The sequence below is a fragment of the Neopelma chrysocephalum genome, unplaced genomic scaffold (assembly GCF_003984885.1).
Source record: "Neopelma chrysocephalum unplaced genomic scaffold, ASM398488v2 Primary Assembly neopelma1_70, whole genome shotgun sequence".
In the NCBI taxonomy this organism is placed as follows: domain Eukaryota; kingdom Metazoa; phylum Chordata; class Aves; order Passeriformes; family Pipridae; genus Neopelma; species Neopelma chrysocephalum.
This window is the reverse complement of record NW_020897730.1, coordinates 605,421-623,628: the sequence shown is the minus strand read 5'-3', so window position 1 is coordinate 623,628 and position 18,208 is coordinate 605,421. Positions and strand designations below refer to the sequence as shown.

General features: G+C 51.7%; 1 protein-coding gene across 1 annotated transcript; it reads left to right on the top strand.

The window, feature by feature from the left end:
* Nucleotides 1–10,496: 10,496 nt before the first annotated feature.
* Nucleotides 10,497–16,513, top strand: APOD (apolipoprotein D). Its single transcript, XM_027686092.1, has 5 exons — nucleotides 10,497–10,593; nucleotides 11,492–11,645; nucleotides 11,920–12,041; nucleotides 13,833–13,921; nucleotides 15,356–16,513. Exons 2-5 carry the CDS (start codon nucleotides 11,523–11,525, stop codon nucleotides 15,589–15,591), a joined length of 570 nt encoding a protein of 189 aa, XP_027541893.1. The 5' UTR covers nucleotides 10,497–10,593; nucleotides 11,492–11,522; the 3' UTR covers nucleotides 15,592–16,513.
* Nucleotides 16,514–18,208: the final 1,695 nt, after the last annotated feature.

Genomic DNA, 18,208 nt, shown 5'->3' with positions numbered 1-18,208 from the left:
GCCAACAGAAACCAAATGTCTCTTCTGAATGGCAAGAGCTGCAGAGGAAGTGGTTCGTTTCAGGCAGAGGTGAGACACAGCACGTTGCTGTGGAGATCCCTCACTGATAGTCCAGTGTTTACCTCTACAAGGAGGACAGCAATCCATGCTTCTTCTTCTGGGCTTCACAAACCTTTATGACTGTCAAGAGTGGCCCATGTCCTAGGTTTGCTGTTCTGATGTGGCTGAAGATCTCAACCAGCCATGGAGCTGCCCAGGAGATGTGCTGCACCAAATGCCAGCTGTGCAGCATTCCTGGGAACTGTGCTCGACACCCTGATGGGCAAGATCCAGCATTTGGACAAATATCTGTAAGCAGTGGGATGTAATTTCTCTTAGATAATGTAGACCATGAGGATACTTCTGTGTGCCACTTTCCTCCCAAGTGGTGGCCCTGTAGCTGCTGTCTGGTTACGGAGCACTAGTGAAAAAAAACAGCACAGGGGATGCTGGAGTGTTAGCAAAGCTGCTGCTTTCCCTTGTCTAGTGAGCCCAAGCTAATGGATACTCCTGTTTCTGGCCACAGGATGCCTGTGACTGACTTGTGGCACACTGGCATTGTCTGGTATATAACCTGTTGCTTTCACACACAGCAATGGCCCTGAAACCAGGATGGGAGATTCCCCAGCACAGCTCTCCTCTGGCTCAGGTCAGAGCCTTACTTCTGCTTCCCTGGCCCCAAATGTCTCCTTGGAGGGGTCACTGTGTCTCCCAGGCAAACTGCTTCCCCCAAGGCTCCTCGCCTTCCTTGAGAAAAAAAAACAAAGACAGACATCAGCACTATCAGTTGGAAAAAATTCAGTGTTAAACATGTCAAATGGAGATTAGGAAGCTGTGCTAAAGGTCTTTACAACAGCCACAATAGGTGAGAAAGGCCGCCGAGGTCCTGCCTTGCACAGAGAGATGCTGGCCCAGCCCTCTGCCAGTGGCCAGGGCAGTGCATGGGTGGGACCTTCACAGGCCTGGGGCTTCTTCAGGGAGGTCTGCTTGGCAGCACCCAGCTCTGCAACAGTGCCACCCAGTGCACCCACAAACAGGAGGCTTGCTCAGCTTTTTGGAAACTTAAAGAGCTAAGAAACCCAGGATAGATTTATCTTTCTAGCTCGGAGAGCCCCCTGAACGTGATGGTGCTGTGGCAGTATATAGCAATAGCACCTGCGCTTCTGGCTGAGGTTTTGAAACACGAATTTTCAGCTTCTTGTGCAACCACAATGGTGAGAAATGTCTTAGAAATAAACTCAAACCAATACCAGCAGGTTTCTCAGCCAGCAGCCTGAGCCCTTGGGATTGGAGAGATGCTACAAATAGCATGAGAATTTGTAAGAGAGCCAGCTTCACCTCCAGGGCCTGGCCTGGAGCCAAACACAGTTAATTCATTCTCAGCAGTGTTAGAAGGGCCACAGGGATGCTACTGATACAGCCCTATCATCCTCTCCCCTGGTGCTCTCTGAGGAAGGGACCAGACCTGTGTTTTCACCTCAAAACACTGATGTGAAATAATACCTTTGCCCTGACAGAAGCTTATTAGGAGGCAGAAAGTGGCCATGTACACAGGTCTCCTGCAGCATCCAGTGCCTTCTCCTGTAGTGTCTTGACAGTGAAGAGCTCTCCAGAGCACTCGGCAGGATGTGGGGCTGGATCAGCCCACCAGTGCAGAAGGCAGCTCTGGGCACAGCACTTGGCTGAGCCAGTTTTCAGGTGAATTATCATGCACATGGTGCAGTGAACATGCAGGAATTCATGCCTGCAGGTTTAATTTGGTTCCCTGAGGGGGGTTTGCCTCACAGCACTTTTTGCCAACAGAGCAATGATGGAGGGGTTCTCTGCCCACCCCCTTGCCTGTAGGTGTGCAGGATTGCTTTCCTCTGCCCTTAACAGTGTTTTGGTCGCATAGGTATGGTCAGGGTGGCATTTTTCTGGCATCTTCTGATTAAGCACATCATTATCAGGTTATCCTCAATGAAGGCACTTCATCTGACATCTTCAAGCCCAATGGAATCAATATGGAGAAAGAGTCTGAAGTTTTCTGGCTTTATGGAAGAGTAACTGTATTTTTAAGAGTGAGGATTTCTAAGACTCAATGGTACTGCTATACTATTGCCAGCTTTGCAATTTCATTGCTATAGCATCATGAAACTGGCCCCAATACCATGAGTTGTATGGATTTGCTTTGAAGAGCACATGGTGACATTTGGTCTGTCTACCAGTTCCTTGCTCTTGCCTTCCCTTGTGCCTGCCTGTTCCTATCCAGCATGGCATGAGGTTGTCCACCCCCTGAGCGCAGCCCCTGGTGTGAAAGTTCTTTCTCATGAAGGACCTGGCAGACGATGAGAAGAGCAGTGGTGTTTCCCAGCTGTTGCCAGCTCCAGCACACGGTCAGAGCAGATCTGGTCACCTCAAGGTCTAGCAGATTTTCCTTCACTGTATTTGCCAAGACATCAATAAAAGTAAAACCAGGAAAACTGAAACAAAGAATTCCTGCTTTGATTGTAGTAAGGGCATTCAGCAGAGGAACCAGGCTAGAGCTGGTCTGTTTTAATGGTGTAATGGAAAGGACTGAGATACAGCACTTCTGGTCCTGGCACTGCCACTGGCTCACCAAGTGCCCTGAATAAATCACTCTGCCTGCACCAAGCTCCGTTACTGTCCCAGACTTCTCTGCCACCACCCTGCCCATGCAGGAAAGCAAAAAACCGCTGCAATGCAATACATGCTGTTTGACTCATTTAGTTGTCATAACTGATGCCAGAGCAGGTGTTATCCCCCTTCCCACAGGCTAAATTACTTTTTGTGGCAGAATAATAAATGCGGCATCTCCTGTCTTCTGTGTGAAAGCTGCTACAAGTCTTATAAAGTCTTCTGAACTACTACAGCTGCACAGAGGAATGTGCCAGGATTGAGGGCAGGCATTAACACCATTGTGCTGCTTTTAAATGGGCACCAAGGTTAACCATCACCCCACAGGCACATCGCCCAGGGACCTTGAGCTGCAAGTCAGGAGAGAGCTCTGCACAGTGTTTTACTGCATAGCTCCAGGGCCTCTCTGCCAGAGCAATTTTGCTCCCAGGGGTGCAGGTTGTACCTGTCACCTTGTGGGGTCAAGTGCTTCAGGAGAAGTCACTTTCCTGGTGGGACTTTAACCAGGGTTACTATGACAATCAGTCAGCAGGCTGTCCTCGTGTTTCCTTCCTGGTTTCTGCCTGCTCAGAGGTGTTGAAGCATTTGGAGCACAGCAAAGCACTTTCCCTTTCCAGCTCTAATAAGAGGCAATCGTGGCTCCGGGAAGCGTGACTAAGGAGGGAGCTGTTGGGAGAGGGGATGCTCCCTGACAAAGCCCCACAGCTCCATCACTCACTGCAGGGAGGGGTGTCAGTCCCTGCGTCCCACCAGAGACATCCAGTGGGTGTCTGGAGTATGGCTATACAGCTTCTCTTCCTGTGGGAAGCAGAGCACAAGTGCTTGTGCAGGTACTTACCCTGGCAGCCCTCCAGAAAAGAACATGGGGGGATCAAGTGCTCCAATACTTTGGTAATGGGGAAGTGCCTGCAGAAAATCTGCCTGGGGACTCGGGAAAGGCTTCAAGGTGGCAATGGCCATCTTTAAAGAGGATGAGACAGTGTGGTGTCTTGGCTCTTGGCATGAGGTGCCCTGGAGGAGGTGGAGGACACAGTCACTCAGTGGGTTCAGTGGTCTGTCCATCCCAGTAAGGGACTCCAACACTGAGTTTTCCCAGGGTCAGCACTGGTGTGGGGATGTTGCCAGTGCTTTTACTGGCTTTTGCTGCCACACCACGTGCATATGCAGGAAATACCTCTCCTCCCCATCTTCCTCACATACTCTTGGCCCCCACACTATGAAAGTCTCAACCTCATCCCCTCCCTGCACGTGTTCTTTTGCTGCACACCTGCTCGACAAGCGAGTCCCTACAACTCTGTAGCCCAAGAGCACATCTGGACCTTGTTTTTGCACCACTGTCTCTTTTCCACCCGTGAGTCACACATGAGCTGCCTAGTTCCCTTAGGCTTTGGGGATGGACACCTGTACCAGGTGGCTGCTCCCCTCCTGCAGTACTAACAGGAGCAGGAAGCCCCCAGCTCACTGGGGGCAGGCATGGCACTTGGCACAGCTGGTCCAGCTCCTGGCTCAGGCAGCTTTCCCTCCTGCAGGCACGAGCCAGGAGCTGGCTTCCAGCCCTGACTGTGCATGGGCACTTACAGACTCAAAATCAGCCCCAGGTTGATCCGTTGCATCCCAAGGAAGTTTCTACACTACTCTGCATCTGTCCTGGTGTGAGAAGCTTTTGTTCTCAAGAATTTTTCAAGAATAATTATGCTGGGGAATGGAAGAAATAACATGTGTTGTCATAAAAATTCAAGATAATTTGATAATACATATGTATTCTCACCCCAGGTCTCTTTAGACTAAAATACATGCCTGACTAGTATTCCTGGGGTAAAGCATAGGATTTTTCCTACTGTCTAAACTAATCATTCCTAAAATCTCCCAACTTGTTTGAATGAAACTCACCATGAATGGTATCTCTGTGCTGTTTCATACTGTAACTACATATTGCATCAAAATTACTGACCACTGAATTTATGTTATTTATTTTCTGTACAGTATAAACCCCAGTCTAGCAAACACTTAGGCCTGTGTTTCAATGCAAGCTGTGTGTGCTCAGGCCCAGCTTCAATGCAGCTATTCATGGGCAAAGCCAAACACATATGCCAGTGTCTTTGTGCTCTGCAGCCTGTGCAGAGGGATGTGACTTGCTCTTTGAGAAAGGGCATTATTAAAATTCTCCTCTGACCTGTGGTGTGAGATTGGGGGGCTCAGAGATACAGGGTGGAAACGCTGTGCTGGCTGGTGAAGTCCATCAGGGCCAAAGTGCTGCCCCGGGTCTTCCTGGTGCATACATAAAATAAATATAAAACAGCCTTGAGGCCTATGAGTGGGGGATATCTGAGGGTCTGAGGCCACTCTTGAACTCTGTGTGTGATTCCTGCACTCCTGGTAGCTGATGCTCTGCAGTGCTCCCGCAGCAGGGGAACCTGTGTCCCTGCTGAAGAGCTTCTTGCTTGGCTGGCAGGAAGCATAATCTGCAGGAGATTCCCTAATTGCATTTCTTAATGCAGTAGAGGCCGTTCTCTCTCTCCGTGAGCAGAGCTGCGATTACCCACACACTATAAATCTGTGTCATGAGGAAGATGTAGGTTGTATATAGGTCATAGAAAATATAATTGTGTAACTGCATTAACGCATCCCTGAGCTAAGGGCTGAAATATGGCTCAACTGCAGAAAATAGGGCTGTGGGCTTTAAATAGCCTTACTTGAGCATCTCTTGGACAGAGCTGGTGATTCTGTGAACAGATCACTGTGCCTCCTCCAGGAGAACAGAAAATCCCTTTGCAGAAGGCGCTCTCTAAGCATGTTTAATGACCTTTTTTAGACCATTTAAAATATATTTCAGTATGCCGGAGGTTGCTGGTCCAGAGAAAAGCATCATGAATCCTCTGGGGAATGTGTGAGCTCTCCTCTGAGAAGGGGATGCAGAGCAGGGCAGCTGGGGTGTTCTTTGGGCTGGGCTCAGCAGGGCACAGAGGACCCGTCTGAGGGGAGAGTAGCACTTTGAGCTGAGCTGAGCCACAGAGCCAGGGCCCTGCAGTGCCCATGAGATTTAAATTTGAGCAGGCTTTCACAGGCAGGGCCCATGGGAGTCTGGTAAATGCCCATGGGATCTGCTCCCACATTCACTGGAGAAGTCCTATTCTGCCCCCTTCTGCTGTGCACTCCTCGCTGCCCTCGTGAGGACAAGACCTGGCTGAACATCTGCCCTGCCAGTACCTGGTGTCTGCTGTGAGAACACAGCAGCAAATGCATCAACAAAACCTTTTTTACCTTATTTAGCAGCATTAGGCTGCCCTCGGTGTGGGGCGCTGGGACATATTGGATGTCCAGGATTATGGGCACTGCTGGAACTCTGGTTATTATGGTGAGCCCACCCATAGGGGTGAGATGCCACTGGGCCAAAGCTTTACCACTGGTCCAGCTCTGCAATGTATTTCTTTATACAGAGACCTTGATTTTCTTCTGTTTCGGTTTTTTTCTTCTTTCTGAAGAATTAATATCCCTCTGGCTCCTCTCTGCAGGGACTTGGATCTTGGCAGCAGTGCCAAGCAGTTCCTCAGCCAGGCCAGAAACACTTGCTGGTCCTTCACCATAGGGTTTGTCCCTTAAATAATAATATCCTTTTTGGTTTTCCAACTTCTTAAATCTCTCTCTTTAGTTTCTTGTGTTTTGAATACATAACTGGTTAATTTTCAGAGCGGAGAGCTACTCACTAATAGTATATCGATGAATCACAACATCTTTTGTGCACTTGCATTGGACCAAATTCCCATATCCCAGAGGCCAGTTCACGCTTCCAGAATCTGTTTACTTCCTTTGCTGTCATAAGTGTAATTTAAAATTTGACACCATTTTGCATAAACGGATTTCAAAGCACTTTTTGCCACTCCTAAAAACGGAGGAAAATTCCTACCTGTCTTCCTTTTCTCTGTATTATCTCCTGCAAGTTAATTTTTGTTTATGTGTACAGGTTGCAACTTGTCTGACCAACCCAAAGCCCCATTTCTTTCAGAGGAGGAAGAAAAACACCAAAAATGAACTTACCAGAGAAAAGACAGAGGAAGGAAGGGAAGGCATGTCCTGAGCTGGGAAGAGCTGGCCATGCAAACAACATTGTCTCCGTGGTGGGACTCTTGGGACTCCCAGGTTATTCTGGTTCCCAGGATATGATGCCTCAACACTGCAGGTCACACAGAGAGGCTCCAGCACCGGGTCTTCAAAGGCAGCAGGCCTGCACACAAGATCTGTTCATGCAGAATGGTACAAAATGGCCATGTCCGTGGCAGCTCTCCAGCCCCCGTGAGTTTGGGCTGCTGAGGCACTATCAGGAGATGAAAACTTTCTTGTGGGGATAGGCAGGGAACCCTGGGCTAGCAGCTACCAGAACTGGCACTGGTGGAGTCCTACAAGGAAAGGATATGCCCAGAGCTCCTGATCCCTGCAGTGCTTCCATTGGAGGCTTTTTCTCTTTATAAGAGCTTGGGCAACTTCTTGACTATCCTAAGTAACACCAAGGACATCATCACAGAGTTGAGAAGACAATGTCTCTCCAGATGCTCTCTCATCCCACGGCAGGTGGAAAGTTTCTGGGGGCTTCTCTGCAGCTGCTGAAATCCCAGCTGGGTACCCAGTATGGTATGACAGCCTTTCCCTGGGGAGCCAGATCCCCACCAGGCCTGGCTGGCTGAAGCTTCTCTGTTATGTGGGTGCCAAAAACAGATTTCTGTGTGGTCTGGGGTATGCAATGGGATGATCTCACTTCTGTACTAAGCCAGGTGGCCTGCAGGTAGAATGTCACGGGGGGAGTGGCACTGCCCTGTCCCAGCCCTCAGATGCCTGAACTTTATCTGCAGCTCCAGCTTGTTCTAACCAGGGGGTTTTCTTTGCTGGCAGCACTCGGTGCCGTTGTCTCCTCTCCCTGGGGCCAGCGAGCCTTGTCTCTGCCAACGCGAGACTATCCCAGCCAACACAGCCCACCTGAAAGTGCCCCATGCACAGTGCTGCCTCAGCTGCCACCCCTGGACATGTTGTGTGCCTCGTGCCACCTCACCCCATATATGCTTCGCACCCACTCCTGCCTCCCCACGCGTGCATGTTGCCCACCCCATCCACACCTCTGTGCCTCACAGGCAGCGCTGCCCTGTCCTCCTGCAGCCCCTGCGGTACCTCCCTGTCCATGTCCTGTGCACGCGCCCTGCCCGCCTGCCTTGCAGCTGCCTCATCACCCAGAAATGTGGAGGAGGCTTCAATCTTGCATGAAGCATTCTGAGCATGTCTGGTGCACCCCCCTTTTGCCCTGGTTTCTCCCCAGCTCTCCTCCTTCCTGTCCTCCCACCCCTGCTCCAGCTTCCTGCACTTTGATGTGCCTCCCCTCCTCTGCTCCAGGGTACAAACTGCTTACCAGGTGGAGATGACTGCTCACACCCCACAATTAGGTGCAATTATAAGGTTATGATTTTCTCTGGACCCTTGCTCTGGAGTGCAGTGCAGGTGGATGGGCTCAGAGCAGAGTCCTGCTGTGGGCAAAGGACATACACCCTGGTCTGTGCAGGTGAGTGGTGCTGGTGGGTGCTGGAGGTGGTATAATAGGAGGGTCCTGGCATGGCCACTGAACACATCCTGGCCAGGTGGCCCTGAGCAGAGACTCAGCTGCAACAGCCCAAACCTGCTCCATTCCAGCAGAGGAGCAGCAGATATCTGGTTGCTTCCCGCTGTGGTCAGGTAGAGCCCAGAAATGTGCCCCTGGGGAAGCCACAGCCAGTGCTTGTGTAGAGACGGGTCCCAGCAGGGGCAGCGAGCTCGGCTGTCAGCTCTCATCACCTGTGCCTCAAGCCGTGCAGTGCCTCAGCACCCGTGGGGTGCCTCTTGGTTGGCAGCAGCCAGTGGGGGAGCTGGACTCCACTGCAGCCCCTGAGCTCCTGAGTGTGCTGCCCTTGGCTGGAGGTGGGATCCCTGTGTCTCCTACCAAGGCATGGGTTTCCTTCCACTGCTGTTGGTGCTGGCTGTGAGGGAGGTGATGGCTATAGCAAAGCCCACCCCACCTGTGCTCTCCACTCTTGGTGGCTCAAGGAGCATCAGCTCATGGTGGCTCTTGTCTCCTCACAGCCTCCTGGCCATGTCCCAGGTGAATGTAGACTACTGCAGCTGGTTCCGTGGAGCATGGCTGAGTGGATGCCTTGCTGTTTCAGTGTGACTTGGCTGCAGGGTGCCAGGAGCCAAAATGGCAGTGCCCAGCCACCCAGCCACGTCTCTGGCAGGGCCAGCATTGCAGGGCAGCCCTTGGGTGCTGGGCAGTGCCTGTAGGCCAGTGCAAGCACGAGCCCCTCCTGCTGCAGCAGAACCACTCCATCACTGCCACCACCGTCAGGGAGTTCTTGCTTCATCCCGTAGGAGAATGCTCCACATGCAGATGTAGATATGCACACAGACACACCTCCACATGGTTGTACTCACGCACACAAGGCTGGCCATTCTGTGGGGCTTTCTCCTCTGGTTACTCTGCAGGATGTGGGAAGCCAAGCTCAGCAGAAAAACTGCTCTTGCTGGTCTGCTGTGCATGGGGAATCCCACCTCTGCAGTGCATGGAAGCAGGGCAGTGCTCACACTGATTTTCTGATTTCTAACCTGTTTCTATCACAAGAGGTAGAGATGAATGTGGGGCTTGCAGAGAGTCTGGAGGACCCCTCTGATTTTGGTATGGGCAGCCAGAGCAACCCCATTGGGGATATGGGTGGCTGCCCAAGAGCTAATGGAGCTGTGTGCAGGCAGGGAGAGCCCCTGCATGCTCCCCTGCCCTGTGCCAAGCGCTGTGGCAGACCATGGACTTGGTGCTCCCCTGAGCTATTCCCCCCCAGCTGGTGCTGCTCGGTCTGTGTTGGATGAGCCCTGCACAGCTGTGATGGCCATCAAGGTCCTGGGAGCACTTCAGCTGTGGCCATGTTTCAGGCCACACCTTGGCTGCACAGCCCCAGAAAGGGACAGGACTGAGCTATCTGTGGCTCTTGGGGTGGCATTTGGGCAGCCAGGAGTTCAAGAGTGTGTGTGTGTGCATGTAAGGCATGCAGTGCATGTAAAATGCGTGTAAGAACACACCTAGAGAGAATGTCTCCACAGAGATCAGATTAAAAGAAAATGTAATTAAACAGAGAACTTCCTGTCAATTATTCAGCTATCCTTGCATAACTGTTGGGACTGGTTGCCTTCACAGATGGCTGCTTTGCTGTCAAAGGCATTTGCTGGGCACCTGTTGGAAAAAGTGCCAGGTCAGCATGGAATTAATTGCACCGGCATCTTTCCCCATAGTGAGATTTGAAAATCTAGAGAAAAACTGCTGAAAGGTCTTACAGCTCCTCAGATAAACCTGTGATGTCTCCTGCTACTTAATCCTCCTCATGTACTCCTGCAAGTGATTGTGGTGGGGACAAGGACATTGCAGTGGCCCAGAGGGTCTCTGGGGCTCAAGTGGCCCCTGGCAGAGGAGGCTGCACATCCCCCTGGGAGCATGGCTGGCTGTTCCTGGACCAGAGGGAGCAGGACAGGAGCTGCTGCTTTCCTCAGCCCCTCTCAAAGGCTGTGGCACTTCTCCCCTTCCCCTGCCATCTGACCCAGGCCTGAGGCTCTTGTGAGCAGCTGAAAGGCAGAGAGCTCCGCAGCTGTGGGGCGATACCCAGACACGTGAGGTGCCTTTGTTTGCCTGGGTGAGCAGCCAAGTTGCAGCCCATCTCCAGCTTCGTTCCAGCTGCAGATCTAAGGCAGCTGACTGGCCTGCCAAAAAACCTAAACACGTTGAGGACCAGGGAGTGGCCTGTGCCATTGCTGAATAATGATGATCCCAGCACACTTATAAAGCGAAGCGGAGAGCTCACCACAGAGCTGTTCCTTGCAGCCCTGGTCCTCCGCAGAGCATCACTCCTCCTCATTCACAAGGTATGTTTCTGAATTGAGAGATTCAAAATGGGAAATGTTTGTCTGCAGTGGGGCTCATTCCTGCTGCTGGAGACAGACTGGGCTTTTCTTTTAAACTTGGGGAAAATGTTACCGCTGCTCCTGCAGAGGAGTTTCTGGCCAGGGAAGCAGAGCAGCCCTGTGCTGCAGGGTCTGTACATGCCAACCCGCCCAAGCAGAACCCAAAGCACTTGGGCAGCATCCTCAAGCCAGGGGCTGCTTGGGTATGAGCAGCACAGCTCCTGCTTCTGCTCTGCAGGAAACCCTGTCCTTTCCCTCATCACACCATGCTTTTGGGAATTGGTTCATGTTGTATTTGGTGCCGACTTGAATCTTTACCAACTTCCCTATCCTGCAGTACTGTGTACGTCTTTGCACACAATAACTGCTCCAGAGGCAGCTGTGCTGTCTCTCCTGATATGCAGGTTCCTGCAGGTGTACACTGCTCACTTCCACTTCCCAGGGTCTCAGCTCTGTGCTGGTTCTGGATCACATTCCTTGTGCTCCAGCATTTTAAAGCAAACATCTCTTCATTTCCCTTTGCCTCAGCATTGGACAGACAATGATGCTCCTCTGTGTCCTTGGACGTTTATCATCGCTGCATCTTGCTGGGTGTCACATGTGGGTGATGAGTACAAGTGCTCTCACCAGACTCACCTGGTTTTATGCACAGCTGTTAGGTACAGCCTGAGCACTGGCAGGGCTTAAGGCCACTTTGTGTCGCTTTTCTGGCACAGTGCCTTTGTGCTCTTCTCGTGATTCTTTCCTCCTTGCTGTGCCACTGGTGTGTTCTGCTGCACACATCCTATTTTTCATGCCGTATTTCACATAAAGTTCTGTTCCAGGGAGGCCCCAGCTCAGCTATTTTGCTTCTCCCCAGGTCTGTTTCCTGCCTGCATCCCAGTGCAGCCATGCTGGGCACGGCAGTGCGGCTCTCAGTCCTGCTGAGCGTCTTCAGCTTTGGGAAAAGCCAGATATTTCATATGGGACCATGCCCAGATCCATCAGTCCAAGAAGACTTCGATATTGAGAAGGTGTGAAAAGTTTTCTAACAGTCTTTTAGGGGGTATTGAGTTAGGCTAAGGGGGTATGAGACTGATGGCAAACTCCCTGGGTGCATAGGGGAATTGGCAGGTCCAGTCTCAATGCCTTGTGCTGGAGCTGCCAGGGAAGGTCTGTGCCTCTGCCAACCCCCCCCCCGCACCCCCTGTGCCACAGAGGGGCAAAAACTGTGCAGGCGAATGAGCTGGGCTGCTCTGTCTCAGCCCACTCATGCTAAAAACATCTCTTTAAACTTTCTTCTGTCAGTATTTGGGGAAATGGTATGAGATAGAGAAGCTGCCCTCAACTTTTGAGAAAGGAAGCTGCATCCAGGCAAATTACTCATTGAAGGAGAATGGGAAGTTCAAGGTTATCAACAAGGAGATGCTGTAAGTGTTTGCGTTCGGGCCACATTTTCACTGCAGCAGTGGCACTTCTGTCACCTCTCGTGCTGTTATGGGTGTTTATTTTTCTCTAAATTGCCTGTTTCTGTTTCTAGGGGTGCAGAGGGATCGCAGTAGGTCTGCTGGGATAAGGGGCTTTGCTGGGGTTATGGCAGAGATGTGGGTCTCTAGTTCCTGCCAGTGCTTCCTTGAGGCTCACCAAGTCTCTGTCTCATTGTCCAAGGTGAATGGTGAGAAAATAGATCAAGAGCACACGGTGACTTCAGTATGATATAGCCTGGGTCCACCCCCTGGCCAGTTTGTGATCCCCAGTGATGGCTAAGAAGCTGGATGCCCTGGATCCTGTCCCAGGGGCTGGTTACGGGATGGCAGCCACCACCTTGTGCTCCTGCATGCTGAGAAGTGCCCTGTGCTCTTCTGTGTTCCAGATTAAAGGGAGTCAATGAAAAATGGCAGGGAAGGTGAAACATCTGGATCAGTTTTACTTAAATATTTGTCAGCTGTTTTCTGGAGCATTTACCTTGCACAGGTAGTAACTGCTGAGTAAGGGGATCAGCAATCGTTATCAGTTTAAAACAGTAGCCAAGTGAATGCTTCTCCCTTTATTACAGTTGAGAGGTTATAATTATCCTGAGCCCTCCTGGATTTTTGCATGGACAGATGCAGAATTCATCTGTTTCCATCACCAGCCCTGGCTGTCGTGGGCTGCTGCTGTGAGGGGCTGAATGAATGAGAGGGAGAGAGCGGTGAACGCAGCGCTGTCCCCTGTGCTCCCGGCGTGGCAAGGGCACTTTGTTCTGGCTTACAATAACAACAACAATGTAGGAACACATCCCTTGTGTCCGGAGAGAGCAGCATCCTTGCCTCTCACTGACTGCCCAGCACTGTCTCAGCAGCTCCACTGCTGGGGCAGCGCCTGGCAAACAGCTGGACATTCATTTGTGCCTGCATTGATCTGTGGGACGTTAATCCAACCGTTGCTGTGCCCACCGCAGCAGCTCAGAACCCTGAAATATCAGGAATATTTTGGGTCAGTTTGCACTATGCATCCCTACAGTATCAGCCCCTTGACCTCTGCTGCTGGCAGGATTTGCTTTTGCCTCCTTGGCTGTTCCTGTTTCACAGGGAAGAGGGAAACTTTCCTGCCCTGCAGGCAGCATCCAGGTCTTGAGGCATACAGGGAAAAATTAAATTATAAGATAGGCAGCCCCAGTCATAGGGCTTGCTGCCAGCAGGGCAGTGCTCCAAACCAGCAGCCAAACAAACCTTGGCTCACCACGCAGGTACAGGTAATTTGTGTGAGGAGGAATGTGCACTGACCTGGAAAAAACGCAGGTAAATAAACAGATGTGAACATGTGCCTTCCACAACTAGTAGGAGTTGAGCTGCTCCCTGGCACATCCAAGATCAGTGCTGGGATCCTCCCATCCCATACAGAGAGGTCTTGCTCTCCATCTTGTCTGTCATTGTCACCCTGGCACCAAAGGACAGCACACTTGCAGGGGCACTTGGAGAGAGGCAGCCTGGGGTGCTGGGGTGGTTTGACCTGGGACACCATTTGACCTGCTGCACCTGGCCCAGGATCTGCTGTGCCTTGGGTGCAGCTCATCCTCAGGGGTGAGCTGTTCCTCCGGGAATGCTGGGGTTCACTAGTACCTGTTTCAGCCACCTCTTGACAGTGGATGTGTCAGGAGGGATGATTTAGTGGAAGCAAAAAAACATAATTATTTCCCAGTCTCCTGACTTTATTTCTCACCTTTGTCATTCTCCCTTTAGTTCCAATGGCAAAATCAATGAAGCTGAAGGAGAACTCATGCACATGGATGTAAAGCAGCCAGCCAAGCTGGGCGTCCGCTTTAACTGGTGTAAGTGTGTGGTGGGGAGGCTCCCGGTGCCCGTGGCCTCGGCTGTGCTGTGGTCTGAGCACCACGGCGGGCAGCACGCAGCAGGCACTGCTGCCATGGCATCAGGGGTCAGAGACAGCAAAGCAAGGGGTGAAGCTCCCCTGGTGACTTCAGCGCAGCACAATGGGGCAGCGGGAAAGGGTTAGGACAGACTTTGGGACCAGCAGGCAGTGGTTTGGTGATACTGATACACCATTTACAGCAACAGCCCACTCAGTGGTGGAGCTCTCCTCACCAGCTGATCTGAAAGCAAGAAAGATCAGCAGCATTACTGTCCCTCCAGGTCACTGCACAGATGGGGACAGGGAGGAGGGGAGGTGGGGGAAGCAGCCCCACAGCCACTGTAAGGGCCAGGAATAGGCTTGATTCTCTGCACACAGCAGTATAGCTAGTAGCCCACTCTGCCTCTACTTATAAGTGCCTTTTAACAGCCCTTAACATGTTTTTATTTGCTTTTTCCTTCCCTTGTCACTGTAACACTTGACAGGGGCCTGCTGAGGTGCAGTGCATTTTATTCATGTTACACAGCACTTTCCTCTGTCTGCAGCAACACTTTGGAAAGTGAGCATCAGTCCCCCCTTGAATCCCTTTTTGTTCTGCTCCCTCACACCTTTTCCTTGGCTGTTTCACAGCCCTTCCTCACAGAAGGTTTATTTGCAGATACAGGTGGAGCAGGGGTGCTTGCAAAGGAGACACAATGATTGTTCATGAGCACAGCCAGACTTCATTCTGTGCTACTAAGGCATCACCCACAGCCATTTCAGTTGCGGCATGTGTAGCCCCAACCACCTTCACCAGGCGTGAACCCCAGAGAACAGTGCCTGGCATCAGAAATAAATCCCAGGGCACTTACACCTGCCTGCTGGACCCCCCTTTGCTCTCCGCCTGGTGGTTTGAAGCTGGAATAGCTGTCCATCATCAGAGCAGATGCTTTGGGTGTAGCTGCCTGATGGAGAAGGGAATTTGGCTTAGCTGGGATGGGCTGAGCTATACTGATTCCCACTGCTGGGCTCCAGCTGGCTCCACGAGCCAGGGCTCCCCGTGGCAGTGGGTGGTGGTTTGTGCTCCTTGGATTACCAGTGTCAGCTCCTTCCCACCAGCAAGAACCCTCACACGTGTATGAGCTGGGCTGGCTTTCAGTGGCCCAGGTGAGCTGTTCAGGTCATAGCGTTAACTTTTCAGCAAGTCCTTCCTAGTCAGGGCTTTGTGGCTCTCTGGAGTTTGTCTGGGCAGAACAAGGAGTCCTGGTAGGCTTGTGTAAATTACAGCTCCCTGTACTGACCACAATTATGGAGCAGCCAAAGTGAGAACAGCCCCAGGAGCTGTGGCTGTAATGCTGCAGAGCCATCCAGAGTCGGTTTTGCATCACACTCACGGTGCCCTTCTCTCTCCCAGTCATGCCTGCTGCCCCTTACTGGGTTGTCTCCACCGACTATGAAAACTACTCACTGGTTTACTCCTGCACTAACATCCTCTGGCTCTTCCACATGGACTACGCCTGGATTTTATCAAGAGCTCCTGAGATGCACCCAGAAACCGTGGAGCACCTGAAGAGTGTTCTCCAGTCCTACAAGATCGACACCGACAAAATGATGCCCACTGATCAAGTCAACTGCCCTGCTGAGATGTAACTCCCAGCACACAGTGACACAGCACCAGACCAGCGATGAACTTTGTTGCTTGCTTTATTATCCATTAGAATTTCTCTATGTAACTGAGAAATTTAATAACCTCTTTGATAACTATAGTTTGCCAGCCCAGAGTTACTCTTTGCTGTCATTCCTTCTATCACTCTTCCCCTTTTTTTTTTTGCCTTGCTCTGACTTTTGCAATTGAGTCAATGCTAATGGGTGAAGAAAAGAAACCCTGAAGTGCAGACATGAACCTCTGCTGTTGCTGTGAGTCCTCCAGTACATGGATGGAAAAGGGTATGAGATGTGATGTGCAAGTATTAGTCCTGGGAACAAATCATTTATCACACAGCTCCAGGTGTGTTTCCCATTTTTGTCTTGATGCTTCTGGGCCTGCTAGGAATCTACAGTGCCTGTTGGCACTACCTTAGCAGCAGCAACATGCAGATGTGGTGGGTTGGTCCTGCAGCCTGGGAACTGACACTGTGGGTCTTGAAAGTTTCCCAGTGCAGGGCTGTAGACATACGCTGCTGCTAAGTCATCAGACCTCCTTGCTAGAAATCAGATCTGGCCCTTTGTATTTTAAGTCTAAAAATGCCCAGAAACTCAGCATCACTCCATCCCAGGTGTCTATGTGTCCTCTCTTGCCTCTAGGGAATCTGGTCCTGCACTTCCGAGAGGTCAGCCCTGACTATACTTGTAAGCAGACAGAAAGAGATGGGTCTGCTCCCTTGTTCTCTCTTCCAGAGGCTTTTTCCTGAACTTGGAGAGACAGCAGGCTCTGCCTGACACCCTGCTCCCTGCTGTTCCAAGTGCCGGGTGCCCGCTGGCACTGCATCTGCCCTGACAGGTGTTCACCAGGCACCAGGACAACTCTGCTTGAATAGCATTCACGCAACTCATTAAAAATGAAACAAAAATACCTGCTTCGGGGCTTTTGTACCTTCCCAGCTGCGTGGCCTTTGTGAGCAGGCAGGAGGGCTTGGCATGACCTCCTCTGAGGTCGTGGCACTGCCAGAGCAGGAATGCAATGCAACATAACAACCATGGCTGAAGTGAAATGGTTTGCTCCAGGAGCCTGGAGCTCTTTCCACCTCTCTGGGGCTGGATGTGTGGGCACCCCCCCATTGCCTGAGCCGTGCCAGCAAACGTGCATTATGGCTTTGGGTGGCAATGACGCTCATCTCCTGCTGCTTTTATTGGCGTGAAGAAACAGCCGCGTGGATGTAGAATGTTGTAAATCTGCTGGAAACATTCTACACGCTGGTGGGACCCTGGTGGTGTGGGTGTACTGCAGAGAGCTTTCTTGCCCTGGGAGGGCTACAGGGGCTGAACAGGGAGTCAGTATGCCATTAATCTCATTAGCTGGAGGAGGCTGAGACAGGACAGATCAGAAACAATTGCCGTATTTAAGTCATTATCCCTTTAAACTTTCAAATCTCAGTGCCACAGTTCCTGTGACACAGAATCAAGCACTCCGCCCTCATCCTCAGGCTGTAAGGGTGATGGACACACCAGGATACCAACAGCTGCACGGTGGCTCCCAAGTGTGTCAGATTTTGAGGGTAGATTATTTCATCAATGTTTCATCAGGTCACTATCTTCCTCCTCACATGGACGGTGCTGCTGTAACCCTCATCCCCTATGCTGCCACAGGTAGGGTGGCTGTGCGGGCACTGAGCCCCAGAGGTGCAAATCTGCAGCCCCACTGGAGGGGCAGCCAATGCCCCTGGATACCACTGGGAATTGGGATAGGCAGGTCCTGCTGAGAAACGGGAGTGTTTCACTCAGCAGCAGAACTCTGCAATGCCTGACCCCTCTGGACACCACACTGCCTCCCTCAATGTGCCACAGGAACTGTGACAAACCTGGGTGGCTCTGGCAAACACACAGTGCCAGGGGCATCCCCACATTGCAGCACAGAGAGGGGCGCAGGGACACCACACCAGCGCAAAGCACGTATGGGATGCCTTGCAAGTGCAAAACTCTCGTGTGTGTACAGGAGTGCCACCCACACACAAGGCCTACACGCTCCTCAGCCCCGGGGTTGTGCAGACACCCCAAGGGCAGCAGCACCTCCCGGTGTGTGGGCCCCGAGTGTGGGCACTGGCCCTGGGTACCCCATGTGTCCCGATCAGTGCCTGTGTCAAAATGGGGGGGGGCAAGAAGATGGAGCCAGGCTGTTCTTGGTGGTGCCAACCGCTAGGACGAGAGGCAACAGGCAGAAAGTGATGCACAGAAAGTTCCACCTGAACATGAGGAAAAACTTTACTGTGCAAGTGACCGTGCACTGGAACAGATTGACCAGAAAGGTTGTGGAGTCTCCCTCACTGGAGATACCTCAGAACCATCTGGATACAATCCTGTGGTATGGCATCTCTTCCAACCTGATCGATTCTGTGATTCAGTGATTCTGTGTCTGCGTGCTGGTGTGTCCCCATCCCTGTGTCCACGTGTCCCTGTGCCTGTGTGTGTGTGTCCCTGTGTGTGTGTGTGTCCCTGTGTGTGTCCGTGTGTTATCCCTGTGTCCTTATACCCTGTGTCCATGTGTGTCTCCATGTCCCTGTGTGCCCGTGTCTGTGTGCCCCCGTGTCTGTGTGTTGTTCCTGTGTCCCTG